At 39.4% G+C, this 18,840-nt stretch overlaps 1 protein-coding gene across 5 annotated transcripts in view; it reads left to right on the top strand.

Annotated features, from left to right (window-relative positions):
* LOC130551831 (zinc finger protein 469) overlaps nt 1–18,262 on the top strand; it is a 237,125-nt gene extending 218,863 nt beyond the window's left edge. For all 5 annotated transcript variants that reach the window (XM_057329784.1, XM_057329785.1, XM_057329786.1 and 2 more), the window contains one exon: nt 5,600–18,262. In XM_057329784.1, the coding sequence (XP_057185767.1) occupies nt 5,785–17,124 (11,340 nt within the window). In that variant the 5' untranslated portion in view covers nt 5,600–5,784 and the 3' untranslated portion in view covers nt 17,125–18,262. The remainder of the gene's footprint in view (nt 1–5,599) is intronic.
* Nucleotides 18,263–18,840: the final 578 nt, after the last annotated feature.

Genomic DNA, 18,840 nt, shown 5'->3' with positions numbered 1-18,840 from the left:
GGTGTGCCAGTAGTATCCTGAAATATAATCGAAAAGAAACTCCCTGACTGAGAGAGACAAAATCTCATGCACTTCCTTCTGGTACCGGTTTGCTAGCATGGCCAATGCTTAAAATAAGTGGTTTTGCGAGCTACTGCAGCTGTGTTTACTTTCCAAGTTACTATTTAAGTTCTTTAATATCTGCATATGAAACACATCAGTTCGACCAAACGAGAACTATTTTTAAGTGTCATGAAAAATTATTTCTCCTTACTTACATCGAAATGCAGCATAATGAAAAGTGCCACCCTACCACTGTTGACATTTAACTCTAACATTAATTGCTTTAATAATTGACGTTTAAATTGTTACGTAAGTAGTTGCTTTTATAAATACACAAACATAGTAGTCTCCCCCTCTGAAGGTCAGTCTGGCCAATAGTCTTGTCTGGTAAAAAGCAGAGTATGTGGGCGTAAACGTTGGCACTAGTTGACATGTAATTGGCATAATCAGTGTGGACCAAGTGATTTAGCTGCTACCTGCGAAATGAGAAGCAGTCGCATCATCCCAAGAGGGTTTGCCGTCCAAACCTTTGTCTATCTTCTTGCTCTTGTCTGTCTTATTCTCCTGTCTGGCAGGCTACTATAAGCAGATATTTTGCCACAGTGAGCATCTGGAAAAAGCCAACAGTGTCAGGGAGGCCACCCAACACTCCTTATTGGCTTACAGAGAGATACAAGGAGCCTTTGTGTGTAAAGGTCCAGGGATCTAAAGGATGTGCTGTTTTGAGCAGTGCTGTCCCAGATGGACCCCTCTTTGTTTTTGGAGCACGCTCTGGAACACTGCTTACTATTTCTACAAATGCCAGTTGAACCCCCGTAGAGCATCCTGTAGATGGCAAATAAATGCCCATAATAGTGTCTGGCTCTGTTCCAAAACCTAGTGAGCTGCCTACGTAAACAGCATTTAAAGGCATCATAGGCATACCCCCTACACAGAAGTTTGGTTCTAAGATGAGATAAAAAAAAATTGCCACGAGAAAGGAGCATTGCATGTGTACATGAAAATCAGAATTTAGTTTTTTTACACATACAGTAGTAAAATCAATACCACTAGTAACAAACAAATAATTCCAGGTCCCACACCTCAAGGTTATAAAGATGATTTATAATTCATTTAAGCCAGAGTAATGGACGGGTAATTGCTTGGGTGCCATATGTTGTATTAAATAGAAGGAGCGCCAAGGGAAAAACAAGAGAAGACTAATAAAGGTTTAATTTAAGATGATATCTAACAGGATAAATGGCATTTTTGCTCTAGTGTAGACCACACAGATCCTGCGTGGGGATAAAAAGGAAAGATCTCAGGAAATTAAGCGTCACGGTTAAGATATTTAACCAGTTTTACTTTTCCTCTGAGGAAAACAAGCAGGATATATGTAGGAAAAATGCAGCATCATTAACATTTTAGATAGCGCTTACGTGCTGAGACGTTTATATTTATAATTCGATGCACACACATAAACATAACCCCCATCCCTCCCTCGGCCCGAGCTTCGTGTGGTACGGCCATATGGAGCTTTCGGTAGTTTGTGTGGGCAAACTGATTTGACACCCGGGCTGTGGAACACACAAACTTGCCTTAATTGACTTATAAAACTGCCTAAAATGCTGTTTTATGGAGCCGTTTTCAGACAACTCTCACGGGATTTGATATCAAGTCATAGTACGCAATGAAATTTGTGACAACCATACTTTACAGTATTTCTAGGCCAAGCTCTCATAAACTTGAATCTTTCATGTGTTTACAAAAAAGCCAGCTTACTAAATAGCCAGAGTTTCACTAAATGTGTACTTTAAGGATAGTTATCGGAAATTCTATCATTGTTTAAATGTTGTTCCAAACCCATACGATCTTGAGACGTAAAATGAGACGTTTGACAGGATCTTCACGCTTTTTTCAATCAATTTGAATGGTGACCAGAGGCTGTCAAGTTCAAAAAATGACTGAAAAAAGCAGCATAAACGTATCATAAAAATTGTTGGTGTACAACAGCTATAGTGCATCCCAAGGCGTTTGAGGTCAAATAGGCTTTGTGTGTTTAACAGAACATTTTTGAAAAACTTTCACTCCATCTCTCATTGTTCAGTAGGAAAAATTGCTTTATAAATTTCTTTGTTCTGTGGACTACAAAAGAAGACATTTTGAAGAATGTAGGAAAGCAAACAGTTCTGGGGCACTTTTGACAAATTTTGTAATTTTTCCAACTATGGGAGTCAATGGTGGCCAAGACCTGTTTGGTTACATGCAGTCAAATATCTTTCGCTGCATTTATCAAAACAAAGAAATTTATACAGATTTGAAACAACTCGAGTGTGAGTAAATGATGACAGAATTAATATTTTTGGGTGAACAGTCTCTTTAAGGGTGAAACAACCTTGTCTTCCACAGAAAGAAAACAATACAGGTTTGGAATGATATGATCTGAGAATTTTTCTTTTCTGAATCTGGACATTCCTTTACGTAGTGTATGGAGCCATTATAAAGGCATTAATTTAGTGTCTGCGTGTGGCACAGGTTAGCTACAGGAAGAGTGGAAATAAGGTGGGGAAGTCAAACTGACAGTTGTGAGGATATAAATGACCCAGCGTTCTTTGTACGCTGACAGCTCTGGCTTTGATGATATTTCTAGTAGGCCCTTGCGATCCCTGGAAAGGCTGTCTCTGTTGTCAGAGGCAGCTCTGTGGCCATTTCAGGGGGGTTGGCCAGCCTGGGCAAACACAGAGGGGGACGTGATGTATGGCTCCAGGCCAGATCAAGCTTCGCCTCTGCAGGGTGCTCCCAGCAGCAGAGTAGAGTCATCTTCCAGGCCGCAAGGGAAAAAGGCAGACACTCCAGCATTGACTGTGATGGGAGCTGAAGGGGGGATGTGACTTTTCACAGTCAGATCCAAACCCAGGCAGCACTCGGACTCCAGACCAACCTGCTAAATACCAGACCCAGGTGGAGGACAGGATGGAAGAGATAAAGCCTTTGAGAAGTGTGCCTCTGCACATAGACTTGTAGAAAATGTCCCTGTTTAGTTCAACAGTGCTTCTAATGTCAGAATTATGAGAAGTCAAGATCCTCATAATTCTGTGTCTTGTGACTAAAAAAAACATATAATAGATGTCAAAACGGACACCTGATATATAAGCTTTCTGAGCTGCAGCAAACGGGCACAACAAACGGGCTCAACACATCTTCTTCTGTTGGTCACACAAAACTACTTAAGAGACTTTGAATATAGTGCACTTCTCATATAAACACTTGTATAATCCTTTTATTCATTTTGCAATTTAATAGCTCCGAACCCCTTCACTTATACTATTTCGAAAAGAGCAGTCAGGACATTCTTCAAAAAAGAGATTTTTCTACTTTCATTAAAGAAAGCAAGTCAATGGGTTTGGGTCAACAAAAACATGAGTAAAAGACAAGAGTAGTTTATTTGTAAACATCTCTTTGGAGTATGTTGACTGCAATCAAATTTATGTGATTAAAGACCCCTTTAGTGGTCCCACTGTTCACCTCAATTTAGTAATTACATGGCTGAAGTCTTACTTTGCTTTTATATGAAATGGGATAATAGATTAGTTCTGTCAGTTTTTAGTGTTATTTCAGAACTGTACATTTCATTTTCTATTTCTAGACCTAGATGAAAGCAGATTTTTGTTTCTGCACATATGTTATTCTGGACTGAATTTGTACCATAGTGAAATGGATTAAACATAACTGAGAGTGTTATACTCTCATTGGTAGCTACGACAATTATGACATTTTGGTTTTAGAATAATTTAATAACCTTGCTTGCAAGGGGTGGGGCTCCGGTTTATTTTGACACAGTGAAAATAATCTGAGAAGCAGGGTTCTGAACTAATTTGATCAGTTTCAGAGTTTGAATATAATCAGATAAGACTTCAACGCAGAATTCGGTTTAGTGCATTCCTTTCACCTCAGCAACCTTGGGTTCAACTATTTCCCTACTTGAAATATCAAGATGAATTTTAATTCTTCAGAAACAAAAAAGAAATGGTATGTTAATTTTGATATGTTAAGCCTGAAGTTTTATGTAGTGATTGTAGTCTTAGGTAAGGATGGTCCTGAGGCAGCCAAAATTGAAGAATACAGTTCCTGTTGTTTAAAGAATTTCAAGTTGCCTCACAATTTGAAAGATTACATTTTTGACTGTCTTTACTATTCTGTGTTCAAATGAGTGTTATCTATTTCCATTTCCATTTATGAATTTGGCAGACGCTTTTATCTAAAGCGACTTACATTGCATTGTATTATACATTTGTTTCTGACTATATGCAATCCCCTGGGATCGAACCCATGACCTTGGCATTGCTAGCCATGCTCTAACCACTCAGCCACAGGAAACATCTATTATGCTATCTATCTAATGGCAAAGACTGATATGCTTGGGAAGAAGAAGCCAACTTTAAACAAATGCTTTCTTAGGAGTAAAACAGTAGAGAGATTGATTTACATGGTCTGTCAATTCCAGAACTCTTTTGGCTAGAGTGGCTAGAGTCTGTGTATATGTTTTTACAGAGATCCTCAGGGATCTGTACTTGGTCCAGGTATGTTGTGCCACACCTGTAACAGTCATACTATCATACTTTCCCAGCGAAATATTCACATATTTTAAAGTTAAAAATGCCCTATTTGCCCCCAAAGAGTTATAATGCCTAGTTTATATGCGTCTCAGCAAAGCTCTCATACCTGGGCACGTTACTAAAAGATAAGGCCAGAACTTCACCCAGTGGCCATGTCAAGGTAGCACAGCATTCACTTTGAGAATATTACAGAAAAGGTAATGATTGTTGATAAAATCTATGGGAGGCCAAAGGTAATATGTTGGCATTTAATATTGTTTGAAATAAATACTTGTTAAAATAGATTTTTTGTTTTAAGCCAGTTGCAAATTGGACAACATTACAAACTACAAATAATACATTACAAACAACTTCTGAGTTACACTTACTTTCTCTCTGATTGTGTGAGAGAGAGAGACAGAGGCAAGTATTGATTATCCATCACTCCATCCCTAATTTGGTTTAAATGAGCTTCAAAAATTAATTACAGTCTCCTTGGGCATCTAGTCCTTATATTGTTACTACATAACATACATTTTGTAAGTGGAGAAATAACTCTAATGCCAAAATATTTTATATATCTTTCAACTGGGGTTAAGAAACGTTTTTATAAATTACTGTGTAGTACACTTTGTAGTTTCATGATTTAAACTGATTGATCTATCTGAATGAGGTAGAAGCTCATTGTAAGTGGCTGATGCAAAAACAATGCAATTCTGCTCTCTTAAGGTTACAAATGGAATTGCTTAGTGTCTGTTTCTATTGCTCCTAAATACAACATATATAATACTCATATATAATACATAATACAGAAAATATGCATTTTAAAACTTTTTTGAAAAAAAAACTTCTGCTTTGATGTGTGTAATTTCATATATTTAAACTTTGTGATTTTTGTGGATTACAGCATTCTTTACAGCATATTTACATGTTATGCTGATATACACATAAACTGATATTTATCCTTTCTCCTCCATTTCTAGAACTCCAAGATGACGGATGAGCATTCAGTCGTCGGACAAATGAAGAGATAAGAAAGAGAGGGAAATAATCCTGTGCTTCAAGATTCTGTTACCAGAGGCTCATTGATTCTGACTGAAACATCATGTGTCTATGTCACAGACTGTGCAGATAAGGACCGACATGCTGAACTAGCCACACCGGCATCATGACTGAAGAGACCAAACAGTCCTTGGCTGCCAAAGAGCTGGATAATGAGTCTAAACAGAAAGATAAGACTGCTATGGAGCACAAAAGCTTAAAAAAGTCCCCTGAGCACTTTCAAAATAGGAGTCTGGAGCCACAGGCAGTGAACAATCTTGCTAAATTTGCTGAAAAAGAGAGGGACAACACACAGCAACGTGAGGCTGTTATTCGGCCACAGCAGGCTGGAAAGATCGATTTTAAGTCACTACAGAATCATTCATTCAACAGCAACAGGACATGGCCTAGCGGCAAGGACAGCCCTCAGTCTCCAAGTGGCAAAAGTCGAAATAGAGATAAGAGTAGAAAGTCGGGGAAAGGAGAGCGTGGCAACCCGCAGCAGCTGTACAGACTGAGTATTACTAATCCACGCTCAAATCCCACAATCGGGATAGCCTATCCTCAGCAGAAGGTCTCACCTCCAAAGAAGATCGAGTCCAGCAGGGGCCCTGTCTCAGGCAGCTACAGGTTCCATGTGCCAAGTATTCCAGAGCGAGAGGTAGAACTGCAGCAAGAGGAGCTACAGTTCAGATGTTTCCAGGAGGGCTCCCCCAACCTTACCTCTCAAAGCTATACCTCACAGGCAATTGGCTCCACCTCTGTAGGACCTGCTCAACAGAATCCACCATCCACCCCACAACAACAGAAACCCAGCTCAATCGAGACCACCACCACCACACCTGGCAATGAAAATGTATTTCCTGACTTTCAACTAAGTGAAACAGACACGTGGCAGTCTCCTGATAGGACTTTTAGAAACTCTAATTTTGGAATACCTTCACAAAAGCCAAACAACCTTGTGGACTTAAACAAGGCCAATGGTGGTTTTATGCCTTCACCATTTCAGTATGGGTACCCACTGTTAGAGGACTCAGCCTCAGATTCTTTTACCTGCAATCAGAATACCCAGTCGCATGACTACATTGATATTTCTCTTACCCCTAACCAGGTTTCCCATAATTCTTTTACCTTTCAATCCTCTGCAGAGAGTCATGAGGTCATGCAAACTAGCACACAGTTTGGTAATGATCAGACAGAGGATAAACAGTCATATACATCACATCCTAAACCACCCCAATACATGCAGACAGCACATGGTGTGCCACCTTCTGTCCCCACCAATGATGAAAGCTCGGTATCAAGTATTCACCAATCAGAGCTGAGTAAGAGTGTTCAAGATAAATCAGATTCTTTTAATCCGACAGACAACCGAGACACAGGCCTCGCAGTAGGGGGCAAGGCAGGCTGCCATCATAAAAATGGCTCCACTAGCCAGAGAGTTCTTGTTCAAGGTCTACATCATATCAGAAATATTGCACAAGGTCCTAGTTCCCAGATACATGTAATTAGCCCTCCACATCATGGTATTCAAATTGGCTCAATGGCTCTTGACAAAGGTGTCAGTAAACACCATAGTAGGGTTTCACACCCATGGGAGGGACCAAACAAATCTTTTCAACCACCACTTATAGATCACACCCCGACACCTTACCCTTTTCAGTACCAGCCTTCTCCAGAACAAAAACAAAACACTGGCATTAGCGGTCGTATGCCATGGCAGCAAATATGCTATACAACTGCCATGCCAAACCAGAATAGGATTGATCTTACCAGGCAATTAAGCAATCAGCAGCTCACTTTTTTGATAGGCCCATCAGACTGGCAAGATGACAGTAAGCCAAACAAAAATAGCAACCAGAAAAGTTCTAACAATATTATTAACAAGACGACAAATGAGGGCTTCTCACACCAAAGGCAAGACAATGTCAAACAAGGTTGCAACACAATTCCACAGAGTCATTTTACAAACAAGGTAGAAACAAATCAAAGCCAGGTGGGTAATTCCAAGAACAAGTCATTATACTTTGGTATTAACCACTCAGGACCTGTGACATCATCAGGAAACTTTAGCTACCCTCCTTTACATGTAGCACCAGTAGGGCTGAGGATGGTGTCTCCATATGACTCTCCTACACATTCACCTACTCAAAATCCAACACCTAGCAGTACATGCTCTTCACTCTCCCCAGCATCCACAAACTCTATTAACAGTAACTCTGATGACAGCCAGATTTCCAAAGTTCTATCACCTCAGTTTTATCAACAGCAACAGGATAAAGCATTGATATCATCCAATATCCTGAACAATAGCCAGCATCACTACCATTCAGAAGCTTCCAAAGGCCTGCACTATAAACAAGAAAGAACCAAAGAGAACATTTTAGGTTTCATACCAAATAACAGGCACTCAAAGGCCAACATGGACAATGCAAAGGGCTGTTTAGACACCTACAGAACAGAACACCCTCCCCCACCTCCATACTCTGCACACCAACTATCATTAGCCACAGCAAACCTTGACCAGCTGGATGTGCTTTTGACATGCAAGCAATGTGATCAGAATTTTAACAACCTTGCTTCTTTTCTTGACCATAAGCAATACTGTGGACAGCATACATTTGCACAAAATGACTTAAAAGATTTGCCAAAAGTGGAGGACATAAGGAAATTTCAGACAGACCACACAAAAGCTGTGTCATCTGGATCCAGTTATGCAATTGTACGCAGTTCTTCTGATTTGCATCTGTCTCTGCTTGGACTGAACAAGAATGGGGAGATAGTGCCAGATAATGAAACAAAAGGAGATATAAAAGATGACCCAATGAAACTGATGTTGCCGTCTGCACCCCTGCCTGATTTAGAGATGGAAGATCCTAAACTGGATAGCCTTATCACAGAGGCTTTAAATGGACTAGGTTATCAGTCTGACAATGCAGAGATTGACAGCAGCTTTATTGATGCATTTGTTGACGATGACCTCACCACTACCAAATGCACATCAACAAGACAAGGTCTGACAATCAAAGACTCCACAGTGTTTGACGGGAGAACTAACAATGAATTAACGACCAAAGCACATGACAAATATCCATTTGATTCAGACTTGGAGAGCCTAAGGTCTGACAGAAAACAAACAAACAAACACCAACATCAATCAGTGCAAAATAAGGAAACCTCTCCAAAAGAGTGCCAGTCACAAGAATCCCTCAAACTAATTGAGTGGGAAACAAAAAAGTCAGAGAAAAAAGAACAGGAAAATGACTATGGTTCTAAGTTCCTTTTATCAAGCAAGTTTTCTGCAAGATGTGGGCTTAACAGATTGAAAAACAGCACATCATTCGTTAAATGTCCCAGATCCACCTCTGTCACCAAAAGTTCTTCCACTCACAAACCAATAGCAACAGAGGGAAAAAGGAAAAGAAGTGGTGGTGGAAGCTGGAGCAAAGAGCTCATTCACAAAATTGTTCAACAAAAGAACAAGTTGCACAAGCTCCATGTAAAAGGCACTAAAAACATGCAATTCTCACTTGTGATGGAGAGAGTGACTCCTGCAGTACAGACACCCACTTTCCGGGAGTATGACTATGTTTCAGACTCGGATGAGGACTGTGAGCCTGTCAAGATAGCCAGTCAGGGACGCCTTAGTCAGAGCATTCGCTGCAAGTACACATACACTAAAGAGTGCAAGGGTAGGATACGTGCCGACAAGAGCCGGGAAAGTTCATGGAAACAAAACAAAAATGAGTGCTTTGAAGCTAAAAAAGCTTTAGACACCTCTCCTTCCTTAATGCAAGAAAGCCCTGGTTACCAGAGATTGCGAAGACGAAGCAGTAGGTCTTCCACAAGCAGTGAACTCAGCACATCTATAAGTATTTGTAGCGATAGCATGAGTAGCCCCAAGAGTATTGATCATACGGATTCAGACTCTGAGAAAAGAATGGAAATACACAGAAAAGATCAAGAATCACTTCAGCAGAATGGGTATGAGGATTCTCCGCCAAGGATACGGAAAGAGTCTAGTACATCACTGGCTTTGACCTTCACAAAAAATACAAAAAGGTACAGCACTGATAAAATATTACTCACTGAACACAAGGACAGTTTCACTACTTCAAAATGTTCAAGTATTTTCTGCAAGACTGAAGAGACTGCATCTGAACGTACAATGACCAAAAGCACTGTGAGCCTTGCAAGATTCAAAACAACTCGAGTGGAAATAGAGGAAAAAGGGGACCACTATGGATTTGAGACAGAAGTTCTTTCCACCACAGAAGAGCCTTTCAAAAAAGATTATACAACAGAACCCACCAACAACAGAGAATCCAACCATGTTTTTAAACTCAAAAAAGATGTTTCATCAAAGGGAAAAGCCCACAAAAAGAGAACAAACAGTTCTGAATCCTCTGGAACAATTTTGGAGAAAAGTAGCAATGACAATCCGTCCAGTGAAGAAGCCAAGAGAAGCTCAAGTCATCCATTTTCTGAACCCCCACCTGTTTGCAGTTCTTCCACGGAAAAAGTCTGTTCATCACCTTCAAAAATCCATGATGTTTCACCACAGAAAGATGGGCCATGTCTAATGCCTTATCCTTCAGATCATGATCAGAGTCTTATAAAGTCACCACTTTCTTTTGACACAACATCAATGTTTGGTGACCTTTCCGTGGGAGGTTTTGAGAACAATCTTTATCCAGATATTCAGCTTTCCAAAGAGAGCTTTAGCCCTTCGGAAACCACAGCAGATAAGAAGGAACTGTTTGAATCCCCATTCTCACCATTCTTTGAGCAAAAGGATTGGAATCTGATGGTTGATGTTACTCCTGTGCTACCAGATGAGATACAGTACAAAGATGACTCAGACTCGAATGAGAATAAGACCAATTTTAATCATGTACCCTTTTCTTTGCCAGAGAAATTAATGGACTACAATGAAAAACTCAACAGCACTGTGTCAGTTGATGATCTGGAAATAAAAAGGATTGTTACAGAGCTTGAGAGTCAGCTCCAAACAGCCAATCTGAGCAGTCCTCCGCCATTAGACAGTGAACTACCTAAACAGCTAACCATGAGCAAATTCTCTCCACTTAGACTTGACCCTGAAAGTGAAGATGAAGACAGCAGTTTGGAGATGAATTGTCCCTCAGATAAATTACCAATTGACCCACCTGTAGAATCAGATTCTGCACTGTTCTCAGATCCAGATTTACCTTGGAGCAGCCCTCTCCAGTTTAGCATAATGTGTGGACAGCAAGGCCTTCATACTCCAACGCATGCCTCTGCCATCAACACACCAATTGATTCAGATCATGATGATTTGGATTTAAAGGACAGCACACGGCTCAGTGATTCAAAGACAGAAAATTGTTCATCTCTGCATCTAGAGGACAAAAATGAAGAGAATAGGTTCTTGGACCTTTCCACCAACAAGTCAGAAGAGATGCTTGAACAAAAAATGTACACAGAAAATCTGATGAAGAGCCTGGAAGTGATCTCAGATTCTTTGTCCTCAGGGTTTACGTCACCTCATTTATCTCCTAATCAAGATTGCAGGGTTCTTGAGGAACATGAGAAACAAAACAGTGGACACTCAGAATGCACCGATGAGTCAGAAAAAGTGGAATCTACAAGTTCAAAACCAGAAGTGACAGAGCTCTCAGTGGACACAAACATATTTTCAGGTCAAATAGATAAGTTAACAACCATTGACACTGCTGGAACAAAATCAGACAATGTAATTAAAGAGAGCCTTGATGATAGTAATGTCACTCTTCATATTGAAGAATTAGTTGTTAATGAACAACAGCTTGCTGAGGGCTCCTTCGAGAGTCTTCAAAATAAATGCTTTGAGGGCTCATCAAACGAAATTGACCCTGAAGTCTCCATATATAAACACAATGATTGTGACTCTTTAGTTGACCAGACTGAAAAGGCTGAGAGTGAAACAAACTTTGATGTAAAAGAGTCCATGAATTTTACACACAGACTACTGCTCAACAAAACTGCTACATTTTCAACATACAAAGCCATATCAAAAGATGAAAACATCATGGCTGTAGAAGGACACAAATATGATGCTAAGGAATCAAATATAGCACTAGAACCTATTTCTGAAGGGAATGAACACACATCTGACATAACAGAGGGAGCAACAGACAACCCCTCTGAAATGGTCAACCGGGTACCCCTTTCAAGTATCAAGTCTCCTTGTAGTGAAAACCAGTTGTCAACACATTCACAACACAATAGAATTTCTGAAATGAATTCACAACAGGTCCCTTCTCCGAAAGAGCATTCTGAGGTTCACAATAACCATGACTGTACAGGCAGTGTGCAAGAAGCAACGACTGATATCTCATTGTTTCCTGCTAAATCAGAATGTGAAGAGAATCAACAAAATATTCCTCCAACTATGACTCAGTCCCCTCAGTTTTCCAGCAACTCTGTCCAAAGTCCTTCTGAGCTAAGAGATAACAGTATACTTCCAGGTGGTTTGAATGATGTTAGCACAGTTAACCCTGCAAAGAGTGAAAACAGACCAGCATTAGAAGACAAAAAATCAAAAGACATAAATACTGGGACATCAGTAGATACATTTGATTCACCAGCAACAGGGTTCGATAATTCATTTATTCCCCCTCTGGATTTGGTAGAAATCTCAGAAAGGAACATGTCTAGCCCAAGAAAACTATTGGTGGAGGACAGCATCTCAGAACAGCCTTCAAGTGAGACTCCTGAGCATTCCGAGGAATTGGATGGCTCTCAAGAAAAGAGTCCACTGTATGATTTGAAATTAAGCCCTCTAAATTACAGTGAAACCTGTTTCAATGACTACAACTTTACCTCTAAATGTTTAAACAAAGATGATGACCAGTATGATATCAAATCAAGCTCCAAAGACAATTTAATTCTCAATGCCTGTGCTCTCTCCCTTGAAAAAACATTGACATCCAGCCCACCTCATAATCCAAGTGAAAATGAGCCAACTATACAGGACCACTTGGCTAGACTTGACATACCTGATATGTCTATTAATGACAATATGAATCACAATGTCAAATATTCAAGTATTCCAATTTCCTGCAGTAGCTTTGTTGAAGAAGTCACTCCAGTTGACTCTGTACAGTTCACAAAACTTAACCAAAATGAGATAAATGGTTGTCATGTTCCACTTGAAACAGTTGATTTCATGAATATGCACCTGAGTCTTCTGAAGAAAACAGATTCTGAGAAGCTGGAAAATCTGATGATCCCCACTGAGCATGATGTATTGTTAAGATCCACTGTGCTGGATAAGGACTTAAAACCAATATCCATTGATCTTACATGCCCATCTGTCCACCAGTCTTTAAAGCAAAATGAGACAAAAACCTCACCTAAAAAGGGTAGCACACATAATGCAGTTCAAGGGAAATTTCAGTGTGAAATATGTACAATGTTCTTTCGCACTCTACCTGGACTTAAAAGACACAAAGCCATGAAGCATGTGGTAAAAACAGGAAGGGTTTCAACTACTGAAAATCTAAATATGAGCAGTCAAGACTTCGTGCCCACTTATCATGCGTCACAACCAATGGAAAGAGCTCTAAAAGAGAGCATGGATGTTATGGATCCAGCTGCTTTTCTGAATCCAAAGATAGATGAAATTTCAGTTGGACAAGGACAGCAAGTACAGTCACCTTTGATGTTTGAAGGAACTGGTGATGCTGGCATGTCAAACATCCCAGTAAAGTATGATCTGAATCAGACCACAGTTGTAAATGCAAAAGCAAACAATAATAAAACAGCAAAGAATAACAATATGGACATAAGCAATGAACTGTTTGCTCCAAAAATGGTAAAGCAAGACTCTTTTTCAGATGAAATACTTAATATACTTAAAGCAGATATATTGCAGGCTATCTCTCCAAATTTCCCCTCTTTGATGCAACAAAATTGTCCTAAGCTACCTGAAAAGCAGGGCCTAAAGAGCAGCCAGAGCTATCATGAAGTCAAAGTGAGCGAAGAACAGAAAGACATGGAAACTGTCAGCACCAAAGAGCAAAAGGACAAATCTACAAAACGAGTTGGCCATGATGATGATGTTGTGACAACATACTGTGATGTTAATCCTACATATGTTCACACAGAAGCTGTCCATTATCCACCTGATGATTCTTCCATTGATATCAAGTGTGAAAACACCTGTTCTCCCAAAGACAGCCACACGCTTATTGGTACTTCAGGACTAGAACCTGATCTTAACAATTTCTATGATGATGAAAGCACTTTTTCTCAATTATTCCCAAGAAATGATGACAGGAAAAGGAAGAGATGTGCAAGAGTCTATGGTAAAAGCAACAAAAAGCAAAAACAACTGTCCTGTTTAGTTTTAGACTATCCTCCCTCTAATGTGTTTATGGATAAATGTGTGGAGTCTAAAGAGAAAAAGATAGGCAAGATGTTTACCAATGATTCAAATGACCACTGTGAATTTGAAACCATATCAGTTGATGATGCTAACATGCTTGAGATGTGTCACAAAAGCTCAGTTGAGAGTTCTACAGAGAGCACATGTCCCTCAAAAGATTACCTAATGGATCATCAGACTGCTTATGAGGAAAATGCAGAAACTGACATAAGAGAATTCCTGTGTGAGACTGAGGGCACAATTACACAACCTATAGTACCTCAGGATGAATTTCAAGGTACTGACAAAGAAAACACAGTGTCATCGGTTTCGCAACAAGATTGTAAACCAGAAGTTTCTAGCACAGCTTCCCCTTACCAACTAGTCTGTGTACAAGAAAATGACTCTCACTCCCCAAGCATCGAGATCCCAAACATTGCTACCATAAAGCTTCCTGTACCCTTTTTTGAGCCTGGGAGGGATATGCCATTGATTGAGCCCATTGCAAGCACTGAATTGATAGACCCTGTAAGACCTGACAAAAACCCTATTGAGCGAAAGGGTAGGAAACGCATTGAACCTGGACTGAAACCCAAGGATAAGCAGTATAAATGCAAAGTGTGTTTCACATGGTTTCTCACTTTAGGCGAACTTGATTTCCATAAGCTCTCTCACAATCCTTCACCTCCCCCAACTTGCTATATGTGCGTCCAGCGCAAATTTAGCTCGCGTGAACAGCTTCGGGATCATCTCAGGGAGAAACACGCCAAGAACAAAGCAGGTGTTTGGACTTGTGGCATGTGCTTGAAAGAAATCTCAGACGTCTGGATGTACAATGAACACCTGCGTGAGCATGCCACACAATTTGCACGAAGAGGCCAGTCACAGAGTTCGCTCTTGGACATGCCTGGATGTTTCATGCAGGAAAATGCAGTGAAGAACTTTATATCATCAATAATGCAACATAGACCCAGCAGATCTACAAAAGCAGACCATGTTAAACAATCTAAAGTGGAGAGAATGTCTTCCTTAGATGGTAAAAGCCACGAACCAAACATTACCGAAGGGTTTGATTCCACAGCTCTGAAGAATAAAACAAATATCGGAGGAGGTAAACACTGCACACTGACAACGCTTGAGGTTTTACCTAAAGCAGAAACTTCTTCAAAAAATGCTGAGATGCATCCTAATTGCAAAGACCCTTCAAGGGACTGCCACCACTGTGGAAAGCAGTTTCCAAAGCCCTTTAAGCTTCAGCGCCATCTTGTTGTTCACAGCTTGCAAAAGATTTTCCTATGTCACAAATGTCCAGTGTCTTACCAAGAGGCAAAGGAGCTTAAAGATCACCTGAAAAATGAGCATGAGGATGCAGATGAGCCAGACTCAAAGCACACTACTCTCTATACTTGTGAACTTTGCGCTGATGTCATGCACGTAATCAAGAAGTCCTTTATATGCAGTACCTGCAACTATACCTTTTCCAAAAAGGAGCAGTTTGATCGCCACATGGAGAAACACCTTGCTGGAGGGAACAAGATCTTCAAGTTCAGAGGGGTTGTAAGACCTTGTAAGCCTTTTAGTTCAAGAGATGATAAATCTGACATGCCGCCAAGCAAGAAGATGAAGGCAACTGAAAGCAACTCAGACAATGCCATTGATGACACACCGTCACTCAATTTAAACGACAGCATGCAAGGTATAAAATCAGTGTTAAACATCATAGATGACACTGCACAGAGTAGTTTCGATGAGCATTCTACAGACGCAAATACCAGTGTGAAAATTGAAGATATAACTGAGGACTTCCTTGATGTTGCCAGGAACATTACACAGTGCCTGGTGCAAAACAATTCTACTGAACAGACTCTTTCCACAACCGAGGTAAAGGAGGAGGACAATAACTGCTCACAGTCTCAAGCAAGTGAGACTTGTAAGGTCATTACAATTGATAAAGAAGCTCTGACAGAGATTTGTGATGTTAAAATAGAAGATGACTGTTGTGCAGTTCCAACTACATTATTAGTTTCAGAAAATCACATAACTGAGAGTAATATCAAATACAGCAGAGAAAATGTGGAGAAAAACTCATCAGTAATCCTGGAAAATGCATCTGAACAAACAGAAATCCAGGATCTAAGTCTATGCACTACACCAGTCTGCAGTCAATTGAACATCTTGGCAAATCAAGACATACAAGGACTCTCATCTTGCATTGGCTTTGACCTCTCATCTGTGAGGCAGTCTTCAAGTGAGACAAACCAATTGAATCAGGATCAAACAATCAAGGAGTCATTCTCTGTCAAAAGTAATGAGAATAAACAGGATGCTCACACAACACCTAACAATGAAAAGACAACTTCTGGTTCGGTTAAGTACATAACTGCAGTCAGGTCTGAGGACAATCCGAAACAAAGTTTTGAAAACAATCCAAGGTGCCTCAGTAGCACTGATGCTGCACTCAGTCACTCACGTCACACCAACATTGGTCACAGCTCAACTACAGGTGAAGACAAGGACACCAAACAGAAGAAGAGGAAAGAATTAAAGACACCTCACAGTTCTCATAGAATACCATCCCCAACAGCTAGAGAAAATCTTGGCATTGACCCAAGGTTAAAAAAGAAGTTCAGACCCAACAGGTGTGAAAATATTGATGGACAACGAAAATCAGATCTTCACAATGAATATCCAGTGCTTACCTCGGTTAAGGATGACACAGTCAGTAATAAGATAGTCACCAAGAACAAGATAGGGTCTTCCACTCTTGGCCTTCAATTAAAGAAAAGTTCTGTAGATAGCTTTTCGCCTAAAAAGGTGGACATTGTACGTCACTTCAATGGGGATTACAAAGGGAAAAAGAGCGTTCCTGGAAAACCCATTCATTCCCCTTCTTCAAGGATGTCCACCATAAACAATTCAGCAAATAAATCACGGCCCAAACCAGGGGTCAGATCCATAGAGACTCAGTCATATCGTACTGCAGAGTCACAAAACAACCTCCTCAATCAGCTGTTTGGCCAAAGACTTACTAGCTTTAAAATTCCTTTAAGGAAGGACAGTTCTGAATCCATCAATTAAGGTTTAAATGGATGCAATTAATGAGGAGATGATTAAGTGATCCACTAGGCGTGTGATTATGGCAATTTATTCATGAGACTAGGATTGTATGGCCCTCCTCTGTGAAATAATTTATTTTCACTTTGTTTAGTCACTTTATTGCATTCCTCTTGTACATGTGTATTTACATATATGTGAAGACCAACAACAAAATTTATGAACATAAGATGAATTTGTTGGTTACAAATAAGTTTATTTTTTTCTCTATTTTATAGTTAAGCATTATCTCTAAGAGACTGTATTTCATATCAGCAAAGAAAAATGTTTGGGAAAAAAGTTTACTTGAAAATGAACTGAGACTATTTTGTTTTCCAAAAAATGCATGACACTTACATTACATGTTCTTAGATGTTTTCCTAGCAACAGGACCAAAGGACATCGTAAATCTGACATCGGTGTCAGTGTGCCTATTTTATATGCTTCAGAAAATTACTCTTTTATAATCTTTCACTTTACTGTATTGCGGAGACACTCATAAGTATTAGCTTTTCTATCCACACTAATTGGTGCTATACTATTTTATTATTATTATTTGCGTAATGTGAACACAATTGTCTTATAACTGAAGGGAACATGTAGCAATTATTAATCAACTCATTGCTGGTACTCAGCAGTTTTGGAGAAAGGGACAAAAACATTACTGTGTATAGAGCAATCAAAAGAAATGGTTCATGTGTGTCCTAATTTGAGCTTTTCGGAGGAGGGCAGAGGAATAGTTTTTTCTTTCACAAACTTTTCACATACTGCAAGTTAAATTTCAAATGTAATATGAACTCAGGTGCTATCAAGGACAATTATTGCGCATGAAACCCTTAGGAATTTTTCCCATGCACTGATGTTTTCACAAACCCTCCACATGATCATGTCCCCCTGTTCTTTAATAATTCCTATTTACGAGAACAAAAGGTGCTTTGTTTATATGTATCGTATATTGTATAATATTGTAGGTAGATTGTTTCCAGTGCAATGCGTAATGTCAAAGTTCTATTTTAATAATGTGCAAAAGATGAAGAGTAAAGAAAGGGAAATGCAGAGCCTACTTAAAGCTCCTGAGTGGATCACAAAGTGTATCATATAAACTTTGTTATTAAACTTCTTTGCATTCACCCTTGCTTCTTTGTCTTATATTGGTCTGTCTTATATTGACTTGTCTGGCATGCAACACGTTCATAATTGCCTAATATAAAACCTACAACATTTTTAATCAAGAGGTGCTTTTGCAAAATGGAATGTAAAGTATGTGCAGCATCATAATTCAAGAATAAGAAATTGAGAAGACAGCTTTGATGTTTTAATCAGTCAAATACTGCACCATATCCTTTGAATTCATGTTTAATGATCACAGTGGTCTCAGAGGTTGACAACCAGGAATCTTCTTTTTCAGAAAGAAAATTTGGACAATTTTGATCAGGAATAGGACAGTTGTGAAATAATAATGAAAAATACAAAAGTATATGAGGTGGCAAAGTTCTGAAACCACACAGTAATTAAATAGTTACAACAGGAATCTCAAATAGTTCTATATAATCTATCTCAGGTTTGGTGATTTCACATTTCAAGCATTTAAAAACATTGAAAACGTGGATATAAGTCAAGTTTTAGGCTAAAGAAATTTAATTTTAATTATTTACCTCCAACTATGATCTAACAAACCCTTTTGTCATGTATATCATGACA

Source organism: Triplophysa rosa, linkage group LG3, assembly GCF_024868665.1.
Source record: "Triplophysa rosa linkage group LG3, Trosa_1v2, whole genome shotgun sequence".
Classification (NCBI taxonomy): domain Eukaryota; kingdom Metazoa; phylum Chordata; class Actinopteri; order Cypriniformes; family Nemacheilidae; genus Triplophysa; species Triplophysa rosa.
The sequence above is the reverse complement of the archived record's forward strand: the minus strand, read 5'-3'. Positions and strand labels throughout refer to the sequence as shown.